Here is a 15,663-nt window from a genome sequence, read left to right on the forward strand (position 1 = left end):
CCCTTTCAGATATTAGAACTTATTATAAAAAATGCTTAATATACTGGGGTACTGTTATAATTTGTAAATGACAAAATTTGTAAGCATTAAATTTAACAGGTTTTGTGTTATGTTAATAAGATAGTATTTAAAGACCATTAACCGATGCCTTTTAAAGTTTCTCATTCCCAACTGTAACAGGTAGCAAATATTTTTTATTCATTAAACACTGACTTTGGGTCATCTGGTCTACACTTTTGGCAGTTACTACCTTAATACTGTTAACAAAATGGAAACCTTTTTCTATTTTTTCAAAATTAACTATATTTTTTTACATCAACTACTATCTGGTATGATAATTTAGAAAATATCTGGTTGGTTAGAAGTTATTCTTTCACATACACTCACGACACAATTATCTCATCTAGATTATAAAACAATGAACTGTAAGACGTTAGCATGTCTCAAAACTGAATCAAATATCTATGTACACATATACATAGCTGTAACAATGCTCATGTTTCTTGGATAACACCGGCCAACTCTAGTGGCTGATATAACTTTTTTTCTTTTTCTTTTTTTGTTAAGTTGTTTATGCATAATCCATGTACAGTGGGGCCTCATTAATCGCGGGGGTTGGGGGCGTAACCACCCGCAATAAGCAAATATCTGCGTTATCACACACCTCAAAAAACCCTAGGCTATACCCACCCCAACTGCTTACTTCAATAGTTAAAACACCAAAGATGTGCTATCTATAAAAACTCTTATAGGCTAATTGCCTATTTTAATACTAATTCAAACACCTAATATACCTTAAACTAACATATGGGTACTCACTACTGATTTGTCCTTTGCTAACCTACTAGGTTGAAGATGTAAAATGTTAAGTTGCAATAAGTACATGTGTAACTAACAATGGCTGCTCCTATCAGTAGTAGTAGTAGAAGGGTGTAGTCATTAAAACGGCTCCCTTGCTTACTTGTTTGTGTGTGTGTTTAAGTTATATGTCTATAATCTCACAAATCTTTTATAAATTCTTTCCTATCTTCAATATCCCCTTCATCAGATCAGCAAAAAAAAGTATATATCAACAATTCCTTTCTGTTTTCATGATTTGGCTGCTGCCCCAAACTAAAAGTACATAGTATATCTATTTCGTGAATGAACATATTTATGATAAAAAAAAAACATGATTTACTGTAATGATTACAGCACCCAACTGTAATATTAATGTATAAACAGCAAAATACAGCAATACAAATCTATTTTTGTCTTTTGTTTACGTTTGTGGACGTTTATTACCGAAAGAATTATTTTGGAAAATAATTTAGTTGCTAAAAGAAACTAATTTATTAATGGAATTATTATTATTTTTAACTTTGTACATAAAGGTTTATGATAGTAATTCATAGAGAGAGAGAGAGAGAGAGAGAGAGAGAGAGAGAGAGAGAGAGAGAGAGAGAGAGAGAGAGAGAGAGAGAGAGAGCTTAGGACGAGAGTAACTGTTGACTTGCTTGAGAGAGCAGCTTAGGACGAGAGTCGGCGTCAGGATGCCAGAAAACTTTCAATCAATCAATCAATTAGGACGAGAGTAACTGTTGGCTAGCTTAGCTCGAGAATAACATAATGAAATTTGTATTTTAAATATTTTTATGGTGATAAGTGAAACATCGATAGTGATAAGATATTCTCTTGTATACTGTTATGTGATAATCATTTAGTCAACTATAAAAGTTGTACTGAAGCACAGTTTAGTATATCGGAGAAAGAATAAAATTATGGCAACACGTGTACCTACAGATGTCGGGGACCATCTTGTTCTTTTATTATGATAATAATAGATCAGTATTATAATTTTTTTCTATAAGTGAAAAGAAAGAGAGAGATTTTGCTATTTACATTCATAGTATTTGAATATTTGTAAATGATTTTACCCTAAAAATGTATTTAGTGAAAAGAAGATGAAAACACAGTAATTAGTAAATTTTGCTCTGATAAAATTCGCGATTTTGTTAATTTTCCGGGATATAGTATTTGGGCTCCACAAAAAAAGTAAGTAAAGTGATTTATGAGGAGGGAGTTTAGAGGATACTTATGTAAAATGGATCGGTAGTTTGTAGAACGGTGTAACCATTATCACATTGTGTAAAAAATAGTATGCACGAACGAGACTGTAGGTTTGGTGACGTCACGGTGATCATATGTATTTTTTTCGTGAATGATTATACATTTATGATAAAAAATAGTTACTATACTGCTTACAGTACCATACTGTAATAATAATGTGATCACATCAAAATAAAGTAATCAATGCATACTGTAAACTTGTAAAGTGTATTTTTGACTTTTGAAAAATGCTTTCCCTAAGAAATATTCCTTGAAGAGGCTTATTATGAAGATATAACAATAATATATAAGGTAAAAATGGTTTTATTACGTTTAAGCTTCGTCGCCAATCGCAAACAACAACATGACACATTTTTAACCAATGTGTATTTTTCATAACTTACAAACCTTCAGTCTTAACATTAGGATAAATACTCAGCACCAGCTGGAAACCGGACATTATCGTTTGTATGACTGCAGTGTTCAGAGAAGTTGATTACGTCCTACCAAAACAATAATGAAGTTCGAATTGTAAATTATTGTTTTCCTAAATGTTATTACTACTGTAATTACACTACTACTATTAACATTTCTAAAAGGTTAATGAATGGCAAAGGTCGCTGTGAAGCAATGTAACTCAATGTTTAAATTTCTGCTGGCATCTCAACTACAAGTTGATGTTAATGATGTGGAATTATTCCATGAATAGGCTTTATATTATGAAGATATGCCAATAATATATAAGGTGAGAATGGTTTTATTACACCTTTACAGTCGGTTAATATCATAATGTGAATCTGTTCATGCATTTGATGGTTTTCGGATCTGGACGAGGCTTAGCCTACCACGGACAAGCCCGCGATGCTGCGATATAGACTGAGACGTGGTCCAAGGAAAAACCCATGATTGCTGATCCGCGACTAAGGGAGGCCCCACTGTACCTTATTTCTTTCTGGCATACCTTCTCTCAAAATAATAAATCTGGACACAACCTACATGCTACCTTACTACTTAAAAAGGCACTTTATAAACATGGATAGGTACTTAGAATTTAATTTACAGTATTACCAGTTTTCATCAGCTATCAAAAATTTTTAAAATATTGTTCCCAGTGAAGGGTAACTTTGCATAAAATTATCACTGGTTAAAACACATACCTCAAACCAAATTCATGCTTTTCCTTTAACCTTGCTCTAGTTTTTCTTTTTTGTGTGTGAGAAGAAATCGGATTGAATAAGTATGAAATTTCTCCAGTTTCAAAGGTAATATTTAAATTTCATAAGTCATGGGTATTTTGTACTAAATAGTATTCTGATGGTTTTTAGTTCCATTTACCCTACAACCAGAGGTTTAACAATAAAAATTCATCTATGCATATGATACATGAATGGTAAAATGCTGTAATAAATGTTATGTCTACACATATAACACATGACATATTTTTAGGTTACAGTTAGCCAAGATCATAAAAGGAGATTTTAATTAGTTTGAGATTCTGTATATGAAATTTAGTAAAGTTGATTACAATAATAGTCCTACATAAAACCGAATACCTCGGTAAAACTGATAAATTAAATCATATGAAGACCAAACTGGCCTTTTGTTGAAACTTAGTAATGAAAAAGATGTACTAAGATTGAATTCCATTTGCTCCAACAAATCCTGCTTAGAATTTAGATAAAGAGAATCCTATGTAATATTCAATATAATGAATAATTTGATTTGTTCAATACACCTTTACTTGACATCAAAATACAATACAATTTAAATGCAAGAGGAAATAGGAAATATGAAAACATCAAAAATTAGTTTCCTATTCTTACACATTAACTCACTTTTCTGTACAACAAATTTTTTTCTATTAAAAATTCAACCAATTGTAAGAATTTGGTATTTGATAGCAGCATTTAGTAATCACAAAAACAAAATCTGACTAACAACTTACTACTGCTCTTGACACATTCAGGGCAAGTTCCTGAAAGCTACTAATTATGAACCAGACCAATTCCATAGGGTACCATATTTTGGTGGTAAAAACAAAAATTTTTCCATATAAAAAGTTACAGTTAACTTTAGCCTTATTAAAGAATATTACATTGATTTTTAACCTAACACACAACATGAGGCTACTATAATGATGTAAAGAACAACAGAAATAGGTGGATACTTTCAATTATCCTCGCTTATATTTTCCTAAGAAGGAATTGCAATTGGGGCAATTATGTTCAACATTCATACACTCGTTAATGCAGCAAGGAATAAGACAGCAACCCATCCAGCACCTGCAAAATAAATGTCAATGCAATTTCAAAGCAATTCCCCAGATTTTACATACGTATTTTGTTACACACATTGATGAAATAAATGAAATGTCATAAACATATTCTAAAGCACTTACAAAATCTAAAAACCAGTTTATCTATAACTGAAGTCATTAACCCTTAAACGCTGATTGGACGTATCATACGTCGACATAAATTGTCTGTTGGGTGCCGATTGGACGTATGGTACGTCAATATAAAAAGTTTATTTAAAAATTCGCGGAAAAATACTTATAGGCCTACCAGGCGAATTTTGAATCACACGCCTTGGGGGATGCTGGGAGCTCACGGATCAAGGCATTGTTTTGTTTATAATCGTTACCCAGGCGCGCAAGCGCGAATTTCTTTCTTTTTGCACTAAAAAACATCAGCGACACATCTAAGAAATTATTTCGTCACTTTGACATAATTTTTGCACCATTTTATATTAACCGTTACATGGAGTATTATATATGAAAATGTGCAAAATTTCATGTAGAATACAACTAAAAATTCTTTTACTTTTGCAGATTTCCTATTTGTTTAGCAGAAACTGGGATGATTACACAGTATATAGTATTTGACATATAAATGTGCTGTCAGTCTCTTCATTTGGGAGTGTTTTGACAGCTGAAATACTATGTATCATTCAGCCCTATCTTGCAAATATGTTCTCAAATATAACTGGATATTGATGTCTTGCTTTAAAACCTCCTCCAGCATGCATTTTTTCTATTAACTTTCTTTCCTCCAGAAATAACACAAATTTCACCAACCTATAAAACTACTTCAAATGACTGCTAAATCTCTTCACCTACATTAACCAATGGTTCATTAAGAACCCATTATTGTTCATACGCGAACAAACCCTCGGTCTTAACAATAAGATAATTTCTAGCGCCTGGCTGGATCTGGTAAAGAAGTAGATGAAAGCAAGGAATCTTGTGGTATCTAGCAACGCATGCGTAGATCGGGTGAGGAGTGGTCAAACGCCTAACATCTACACCAGTCTTTTCTTTACCGCCTTGGGACGAGAGTGGGTTTTTTCCTCTCTTGGCCTTTTCCCGGGTTTTGCCCGTTTCGTTCCTTTTGTGTGTGTGTTTTTGCCTAATATTATGGCTTCTTCTGCTCCTTCTCAACGTTAGCGTTGGTGCCCCGGAATTCCTGGATTTCCGTGTTCTCGTCTCTTGGCTTCGTCAGCTACGGACCCTCACATCACTTGCAGTAGGTGCCGTTCCAATTTTTGTACGATTACGAATCCTCGTATGGAATGCCGGGCATGGCCTTTGGAGCAGTGGAGGAAGTTTTATGGTAAGAGGGAACGTCGGAGTCTCCACTCTTCCTTCTTGGGAGGGCTTTACTCCTATTCCCAATGTTTCGTCTTCCGCAGTACTCAACCCCCATAGTAGCGTTGCCCCTGCTTCTCCTTCCTTTTCTTCCATTGATTCGTTGATGGAAGTACCGGGAGGTCGCCAGGGTATTTTTTGTAATGTAGCCCCCTCTTCTTCGGGAGCTTTTTTTGGTTCCCAAGAAGGGTGAGGTTTTTTCATCATTCTCTTCTCTTCCAGAGTCGGAGGTGTCCAAAATGGCAGTGATTTGCAAGACGCTTGGGCTAGGGGATATCCCATCCTTAGCGGGGTTGCTAGCGCATTTTGAGGAGGCTTGGTCCCCCCCCTTCCCAGTCCAACCAGGCCATTCCCCCCCTCCAGGCCTCGTCTCCACGGGAGGAAGCAGTCAGCCATCTTGTATTGCTCCGCCGCCTTGTCTCGGAGTGATGCTGCGGCGTCAGCCCCGATGTTGTCGTCACTGGGCCCATCTTTGTGTATTCCTCCGCCAGTGGCGTCTCTTTCCCCCTCCCTCAGAGGGGAGGTTCGTAACGTCACCACCGCTTGTGATGTCACTCTCATTGATGACGTATCTTCCAGTCGCCTCCGAGCCGCCTCTGTTTGACGTGATGTCATCTCTGCCACCCAGTTCGAAACATCTCCCTTCCTTGTCTTTGGAGCCTTCTCTGGCACATCAGTCCGAACTCATATGCCAGGTGGTGCTTCAGAGGCTGGACTCTTGTTTTAGATGTGAAGTTGGCTGCCTTATCGGTTGGGAGGACTGGTAGGAAACGCGATGCTTTGTCCCCGCCTTCCAAGAAGAGTGCGCATATGAAGCTGGTGCTGTCTCTCTCTCCCTCTTCCCCCCCTACGCCTTGTGGGCATGTTAGGCATTGGAAGGCTAAGGACCTTGCCCTTCCTTCGCCGCTGAGGGAGGAACAGCACAGATGTGTTCCCGAGAGTGCTGTGATTTCGGGCAGTGTTAGTGATCTGTGTTCTGCAGGGGTTGCTTCACCGCCAAACCTCGTATGTCGAACCACCCCAACCCCCCGCACCGTCCTTGCAAATCATGAGTGTGTGGCAACCTCCCCTGTCCATGCACGTGATGGTAGTGCCCTTCTTCTCCCATGGCTATTCGTCGCCGTAAAGACCTGAAGGCGCCTGTCAAGAGGTCGAAGGAAGTGAGCACGGAGGTGGTGTTGTCGGAGTGTTTGCTTGCTTTCAAGTTTCCCACTATAAGGGATTCTCCGTCAATCTCGAGTGCTCGAGTTTCCCCCCCATCTCACGTACGTGCGGCCGGCATGCCCGTGTACGTTCATGGCCGTATGGAGTCAACTGTTGAGGTAAGTGATGTGCTTAATGTTTCAGTGGGTCCGTCTCGGAGGCTGACGCTTGGACCCAGCCCAGATAGACTAGTAGAGATTTCAGACTGTTTGCCTACTAACCCTTCTGTGATTTTTGGTGAAGAAAACGCGTTAGAGGAGGCTACACATCCTTCTCGTCGTCAGTCGCCGGTGCCAGAGCAGGAAGAAGGGGACGCGCAGGAGTCTGTCTTCCTTTTCGGAGGTTGTTGATCTCATTCGTGGGTTCAACAATTTGGAAAGTAGGACTCAGGACCGGTCGTCCTACACTTCTTCTTGCTTGGAAGCCTTGGTGGGAGCTGCTCAGGACCCCAAATCGTCTCTCCAGCTGCTGTTGTCAGGGCACGTTCAGTCGGTCTTGCAGAAGGTTAACGCCTGTTTCTGACTGGGACGGTTCACTTCGCTCTAGAGGGTCTACCAAACTACTACCCCCACCTCTCACAAGACATAGGAAGTACCATGCTACGAGCTCTGCATTTTTGTTGTCACGCCAGCTTAACCCAGACGTCATTCGCCTCAAGCCAGATTTGACTTTGGAACAGGTGAGGACAGTGGCTCCGTCCTTATCTCCGCAAGACGCCTTAGCCTTGGAATCTACGGTGGCCTCCATGTTGCAGACGGTTTCTTGACTGGACCTCTGACAGGTCCCCTGATGGGTTGGCTAGTGCTGCCTCGCTTGCCAGTCTTTTGTAATCCGGAGCCAAGGCGTTTTCTTATTTGGCTCACCTCAGTGCCAATTTATGGGCTAATTTTCTTCTGGTTAGAAGGGACGCGGCTTTGTCTAGGATGGAGTGGTCTAACGGTGACCTGTTAGAATCGCAATTTTTGTTTCCACGGACCGAACTCGACAATGCGATAGACCAACGTCGGGCTGACACCAAGGACCCTCTGGTGCACCAGACTGTCTAAATCAGAGCCCCGTCCTTGGAGACATTTGGCCCCCCCTCCTCCCCCAGTCCAGCAGCAATCGAGGAGATCGTCCCCTGGTAGGCCATCGAGGACCTCGAGTTTGGCAGGGCCTTCCCGTTCATCACAGCCCAAGTCTCAGGATCAACGCCCCTTTTGCTCTCGTTCCTTTAAAACCTTTAAGAAGAGGCCCTAGGAGCAGAGGTCAAGGGGGCCGTCGGTAGGTTGGGCGCCTCTCCCTCTCCTGCGCCGGGGGGGGGGGGGGGTGGGGGGGGGGGGGGCGGCGGCTGGCTGGCTGGCTGGCTGGCCATTGGGCCAAGTGGCAGTTACAGGGCGGAGAAGTGGGTGGTAGATGTCCTTCGGGTGGGATACCTGTTGCCATTCAACTTCTCTTCTCTGTTGGACAAGCCGCAGCTCAGGAAGATGTATTCACCAGATTCCCTGAAGTTCTTGGCTCTTCAGGAGGAGGTACAGAAGATGCTGGACAAGGATGCGATAGCGAAGTAGTGCGTCCGTCCCCGGGGTTTTACAGTCACATCTTGTTGGTGCCCAAGGCATCGGGAGGGTGGAGGCCTGTGATCGACTTATCCACCATGAATCGCTTCATCAGAAAGACACAGTTCAAGAGGGAGACCCCGCGCTCGGCGTTGGGAGCCGTGAGGGAAGGCGACTTCATACTGTCGATAGACTTGAAGGACACATACTTCCAAATCCCTGTTCAGCCCACGTCCAGGAAGTTTCTTCGCTTCTCTCTGGCGGGCAAGATGTTCAAATTCAAAGTCTTGTGCTTTGGGTTGACCACAGCCCCTCAAGTGTTCACAAGGGTCTTCTCTCTCATGTCAAGTTGGGCCCATGCTCAGGGAATCCGTTTGCTGAGGTACCTCGACGATTGGTTGGTCTTGGTAGTTTCCAGGGGAAAAGCTGCTGCAAGACAGGGGTCGTCTTCTTTGGTTCTGCCTGGACCTGGGCATTTTAGTCAACCAGGAAAAGTCGAACCTCGTACCGACTCAAAGGATTCTCTACCTGGGCATGGTCATCGATACGACAGTGGCGAGAGTTTTCCCATCGGATCAGAGATTGGAGAAGTTTCTCATCAGTGGCAAGTTCTTCTGGGAGTGCTATCTTCCCTGGAGAAGCTGGTCCCTCATGGGCGACTTCATCTTTGGTCTCTGAAATGGAGACTGGGGGAATTCTGGTCTCCGGCGGGGGACTCTCCCCTGTTTATGGTCCCACTGTCTTTGAAAGCGAGAGAAGACCTTCGTTGGTGGTTGGACGACCAGAATCTATTGAAGGGCGTCCCTCTGGGCTATCTCCCTCCGGACTTCCTTCTGTTCTCGGACGCCTCCCTCGCAGGTTAGGCGCGCACTTAGGCAGCCTCATCACTTCAGACAATTGGGGTTCACTTCAGACATTTGGGGTTTAGAGGAAAAGCAGCAGCACATCAACGTCTTGGAGTTGAAGCCGGCTTTCCTGGGTCTGAAGGAGTTTCGAGGGATGGTAGAGGGTCACTCTGTCGTTCTCATGTCGGACAACACCACGGTGGTAGCCTACGTGAACAAACAGGGAGGCCTAGTTTCTCAGCAGCTTCATGCCTTTACCATCGAGCTTCACCAGTGGGCAATCAGCAATTCGGTAGAGCTTTCAGCCAGGTTACAGGGAAACGGAACGTGGTCGCAGACAAACTCAGTCGCCGGGATCAGATCTTAGGTACAGTGGTCCCTTCATCAAGTGGTGGCAGCAGGCTTTTCCAGATTTGGGGGAGACCCATGGTGGACCTTTTCGCGACACGTTACAACAGGAAGCTGGAAGTGTTCTGTTCAGTGGTCCCAGATCCCTTGGCATTGGCAGAAGACGCATTCCAACATCCCTGGGACAACCTGGAGGTGTATGCCTTCCCTCCGTTTTGTTTGATCCGTCAGGTTCTGAACAGGCTGTTGGGTTCACAGGGTCTCAGAATGACTCTGGTGGCCCCTCTGTGGCCTCAGGCGGAATGGTTTCCAGAACTGCTATTGTTGTTGTCGGAGATTCCGAGAGAGATTCCGCCTTGGTGGCATCTCCTGTGTCAGCCCCAAGCAGAAAGGTTCCACCAGTCAGTAGAATTCCTGTCTCTTCACGGTTGGAGGCTATCAACTATCTCCTCCGAGAGAGAGGCTTTTCTCAGAAGTCAGCTGGGCACATGTCCAGCACTCTTAGGAAGTCAACCTCCGCGGTTTACCAAGGTAAATGGGCGATCTACTGTGATTGGTGTCGTAAACGGGGTTTTTCTCCACTCGCGACCTCTATTCAGCGATAGCAGACTTTTTAACCTTCCTCAGAGACGAGAAAAGTTTGTCTGTGTCTGCTATTAGAGGCTACAGGGCGTCTCTGAGTTTGGTGTTACTCCTGAAGGGTATCGACGTCTCTTCTTCCTGGGAACTTTCCCTGCTAGTTAACCCTTTAACGCCGACTTGATGTATTAAACGTCGATATAAATTGTCTGTTGGGTGCCAATTGGACATGTGGTACGTCGATACAAAAAAGTTTTGTTAAAAATTCGCGGAATAATAGTTATAGGCCTACTAGACGAAAACTTTTGAATCACGCGCCTTGGGGGTTGCTGGGAGCTCACGGATCAAGGCGTTGTTTTGTTTACAATCGTTACCCAGGCGCGCAAGTGCAAATTTCTTTCTTCTTGCACTAAAAAGCATCAGCGACACATCTCAAAAATTATTTAGTCACTTTGACATAATTTTTGCACCTTTTTATAGAGCCGTTACATGGAGTATTATACATATATGAAAATTTTTGCAATTTCATGTAGAATTCAACAAAAAAACAACTCATGGTTGTAGCTTTTATCAGTTTTGAAATATTTTCATATAAATAACGATAAGTACCAAAATTTCAACCTTCGGTCAACTTTGACTCTACCGAAATGGTCGAAAACGCAATTATAAGCTAAAACTCTTATATTCTAGTAATATTCAATCATTTACCTTCATTTTGCAACAAATTGGAAGTCTCTAGCACAATATTTTGATTTAGGGTGAATTTATGAAAAAACTTTTTCCTTACAGCCACGCAGTAACTCTTCCGAAAAAATCATAAATTTTTTGTCCGATTGTCGTAATGTTTGCACCATTTTAAATTAGCCGTTACAAAAAGTTTTAAATATGAAAAAGTGCACAATTTCATGTAGAATACAACAAAAAACAACCCATGGTTGTAGCTTTTATCAGTTTTGAAATATTTTCATATAAATAACGATAAATAGAAAAAATTTATACTTCAGTCAACTTTAACTTAACCGAAATGGTGGAAAACTGCAATTGTAAGCTACAACACTTACAGTCTAGTAATATTCAATCAATTACCTTCATTTTTCAACAAACGGGAAGTCTCTAGCACAATATTTCGATTTATGGTGAATTTTTGAAACTGCTTTTTTTTAAGTCCGCGTGTTACGAATTCATGCATCATTTTGTGATAATATTTTCTCTGTTGCGCCTTGATCGTTTTACAGTGTGTTATATACCAAAATGATCGCAATTTAATTTACAATACAACGAAAAAAAATTAACTTGTTAGCTTTAACCATTTTACTCACAGTGCGATTTGTATACAATTATATGACTTTTTTTCGCTGTCATATATCCCAATATTTATATATATTTTTTTTCATTTCTGATGGTTGCATACTAAACTTCAGGCAATGACAAAAAAGGAGCCCAGGCAATGACAAAAAAAGGAGCCAAAAATTAACTCTTAATCTTGAAAACTAAGCGTGCTGTGATTTTTTTGAAAAAAAAAAAAAAATCTTTTTGCTTCAGCGCTCACTCACGAACGCCGCCGACATACGGGAGACGATTTTTAAAATACCGCTTCAGCGTTTAAGGGTTAAGGGGTTTGATCAGTCGTCTTCTCCTAGAGAGCTCAAGCCCCAACGTGGGATGTTTCCTTGGTGCTTAAGAGCTTGACTAAGAGCCCATATAAGCCCTTGCACCGCTCATCTGATAGGAACCTGACGCTCAAGACAGTTTTCCTTTTGGCTTTGGCATCTTCCAAAAGGGTAGGAGAGCTCCACAGTCTTGAGTTATGAGGTGAAGCACACCAGGGGTTGGAAGTCAGTGTCCTTCGAATTTGTTCCGGAGTTCATGGCCAAGACCCAAAATCCCTCGGTGCATGATGACAGGTTCGCTTCGTTCTCCATTCCCTCACTGACTGACTTTGTGGGTGGTAATGCTAAAGAGCTTTTGTTGTGCCCTGTCCGGGCCCTGCGTTACTATCTTAAAAGGACTCGGCACCTTAGACCAGGCTGACGCAGGCTTTTTGTCAGTACAGGCTGTGCGAAGGAAGAGATGTCTCTTTTTGGATACGGGAAGTCATCAGACAGGCATACTTGACTCTTGATGATTCCATCGCCACGTCTGTGCAGGCTAGAGCACATGACATTAGGGGTATTGGTCCCTCTCTGGCTTTCAAAAAGAACTTGGCTGTACATAAGAGTGCTGAGCGCTGGTACTTGGTTACGCCAGTCCACGTTCACCTCTTTCTATCTTAAGGATGTTGCCCACAGATCTATGGTCACATTTTCCCTGGGTCCTGTGGTGGCACCTTTGTATTTTACCTAAGATGATTGTGTGGATGAGAGAATGAGTGAGCTGGCTGGCCTCCTTTCTCTTGTACCTTTCCTTCTTCCTTCGGGCGATTTAAAGAATTGACACGTCATTTGCTGGTCTGGTCTGATACAGGTGAGTGAGGTAGTCATACTGGTACTGTGGTCGTGCAGTATTCAATATCTTACCCACTATTTAGTAGCATAGGCTCCGCTCCTGGGCAAGGAGGAGTCGGGAGTACTACAAACCATAGTGCCCTGGTTTGTTTTTTGGACAGTCAGTTTTTCTTTGGTTCCCTATACAATGGTTATCCCATATGTATGTCTCTCAGGTTCTGAGTGGTTAGATTTTAGTGTATCTAGCTTCTCAAATGGCTTCAGTCTCTCTCTAAGAACTATTTCTTTTGAGAGCTGGACTGGCGGGTAGGCCCCCAGCTGGTCTAGGATGTCTTATACCTCCCTCCAAGTATGAGTCTATCCTATTGTTAAGACCAAGGGTTTGTTCGCGTATGAACAAATGACAAATTTTCTACGACAATTTGTATTTTTCATAGCTACAAACCTAAGGTCTTAATGTTATACTGCCTACCTCTAGCTGCCCCTCTTTTTGTCAAGTCATCCTGAGTTGGGAAAGGCTGGCGTAGATGTTCGGCGTTTGACCACTTTTCACCCGATCTACGCATGAGTTGCCAGATACCACAAGATTCCTTGCTTTCATCTACTTCTTCACAGGATCCAGCTAGGCGCTAGAAATTATTCTATTGTTAAGACCTCAGGTTTGTAGCTATGAAAAATACAAATTGTCGTAGAAAATTTGTCATATTATAAAAATCCTTAGTCCATTCAACAGGCTCTCTAGTCCTATAAACTTGAAAGACAAAGACATTACTAGGTATGCCCAAAGTGAACATAATTTTGTAATTAGCTTTTATTTTGTGTAACTAAATTTGTGCACATGCGAGTCAAGGTGCTCTTTCAAAATTAGCATATTTTTCCATTGTTAGTGATATTCCATTCATTTTTATTCATTTCTTTAATATACCTGATATTTCCTGAAATGATTTTGCAGTGATTGTTAATTATTTGCAGTGTGTCCTTTGGCAGGTGCATCACTTGCTACTCTATCGTTACTGATTACATCACTTTTCACTGTGACTAACTTTATATTTAGTTCCTAACAATTGCTTCAGCAAGCCTTTTTGGGACAAAACTCCTTGCAAACACCCTTCCAGTTGCAGCAACTTGACACATCTTGTTGACATTGGAAGACCTCACTCCACTTCCTCACATCAAAGTACAGTGTCACATGAGGTGTCTCAATCTTCTGAGTGATTTTGTGTGCTGATCTGCACTCCTTTGATTTGCATAATTTTAGCACTAAATGGCCACTCATTTCCTTATTAATCACAATAAATCCTGGTTTGTTTTCTATGCTGATAGAAAATGACAACTTTATGTTGTATGGTTACTAGTAGCGCATTTTGTTCATAAGTAACTATTGCCATTATTGCTGGCTCAAAGGAATTTTTTCTTCTTTGCTCCTTTTTGACTTCATTTAGTTTAACAGTCAGGTATTGTCTTCCGTACGTGGTGTGATTCTTTTAATTGGATTCCAGTATGTAATTGTAATTTTTTCTATACTTTAGTTCTTCTTTAGCCATTTTCACTTAGTGGAGGCTTACACGTTTCGTGTTTTTATGGTATTCTTCAGTGGTTCTTTAGTGATCAAATCAGTTGAGAATTTCAACTTTAAGAAACTGCTGCCAGTTGCACACTAATGGGTTGGTTGGTTTTGTTTTCTCTTCTCATCATTTTAATTGAAGCAATTCTTTTTGTGCCACGAAGGAACTCAAAATTATAATTAACTTTTGTTACGTATTGTGAACAGTGCTATTCCCCTTGCTTATTCTTGTATTGCTACAGAAGTGTAATGAATTTTAATCTTACTTCATCAAACTTGTGAGCAATCTCAGAGAGGAGCTTGCAGCTCCTTAGTTGTCCTTGAACACAGAACTGCATTATGTCCTTTGTGTAGGGGGCAACAGTGTTCCCCTTGCAAAATTTGTGTAGTGCTGCAACAATTGCTGTCAAGACTTGGGTCACATCCAAGAGAAATTCCCCATGGCGACAGCTCCTTTTCCAACCTCCTGTGGAAAGGTTTCACCAGTCAAGAGTCCCGGTCCTTCATGACTGGAGACTATCAAGTATCTCCTCCAAGCGGGAGGGTTTTCTCAAAACGCTGGCCAGATGTCCGCCTATCTCAGGAAATCTTCGTCAGCAACTTACCAGCGGAAATGGGCAGTCTACTGTGATGGGTGATGTCGACGGAGTTTCTCCCCAATCAGAGCTTCTGTTCAGCAGATAGTGGATTCTCTGATCTTCCTCAAGGTTGAGAGAGGTTTTTCTGTTTCGGTTATCAGAGGCTACAGAGCAGCCTTGGTCTTGGTTTTGTGCATGAAAGGCGTGGACATCTCTTCATCCAGGGAAATTTTGTTGTTCAGGAGTTTGAACAGTCCTGTTCTCCAGGACAACTCAGGCCTATGTGGGATCTTTCTCTAGTCCTGGGAAAACTCACTTAAGGTCCATTCAAGCCCCTACATCAGTCATCAGACAGGGATCTAACTCTAAAGACAGTTTTCCTGTTGGCCTTGGCTTCTTCAAAAAGTTTGGTAGCTTCATGGCCTAAGTTATGTTATACACAACAGGGGGTTGGGGGTCTTGTGGCTTTCAAATTTGTCCCAGAATTCGTGGCTAAGACCCAGAATCCCTCATTGCATGATGACAGATTGCCTCGTTTTCCATTCCCTTTCTTAATGACTTTGTGGACAACAACCCACAAGAGATCTAGCTTTGCCCCATCAGAGCACCGTGATGCTATCTTAAAAGGACTCGTCACCTAAGACCTAGGTGCCATAGACTTTTTGTTAGCACAGGCCAGTCCAGAAGGGAAAGTGTCTAAGAACACGATCTCATTCTGGTTACATGAAACAATTAAACAGGCTTACTCCTCAAATGCTAGTTCTGTCACCGAGTCTGTGCAGCCTAGAGCACATGAAATCAAAGTTCCTCTCTGGCATTTAAGAAAAACT

General features: G+C 41.6%; 1 protein-coding gene across 5 annotated transcripts in view; it reads right to left on the reverse strand.

Annotated features, from left to right (window-relative positions):
- Positions 1-1,391: 1,391 nt before the first annotated feature.
- LOC135205480 (lipopolysaccharide-induced tumor necrosis factor-alpha factor homolog) overlaps positions 1,392-15,663 on the reverse strand; it is a 140,242-nt gene continuing 125,970 nt past the window's right edge. For all 5 annotated transcript variants that reach the window (XM_064236187.1, XM_064236185.1, XM_064236188.1 and 2 more), the window contains one exon: positions 1,392-4,370. In XM_064236187.1, coding sequence (XP_064092257.1) covers positions 4,262-4,370 — 109 coding nt within the window. In that variant the 3' untranslated portion in view covers positions 1,392-4,261. The remainder of the gene's footprint in view (positions 4,371-15,663) is intronic.

This window comes from Macrobrachium nipponense, chromosome 24, assembly GCF_015104395.2.
Source record: "Macrobrachium nipponense isolate FS-2020 chromosome 24, ASM1510439v2, whole genome shotgun sequence".
Lineage (NCBI taxonomy): Eukaryota > Metazoa > Arthropoda > Malacostraca > Decapoda > Palaemonidae > Macrobrachium > Macrobrachium nipponense.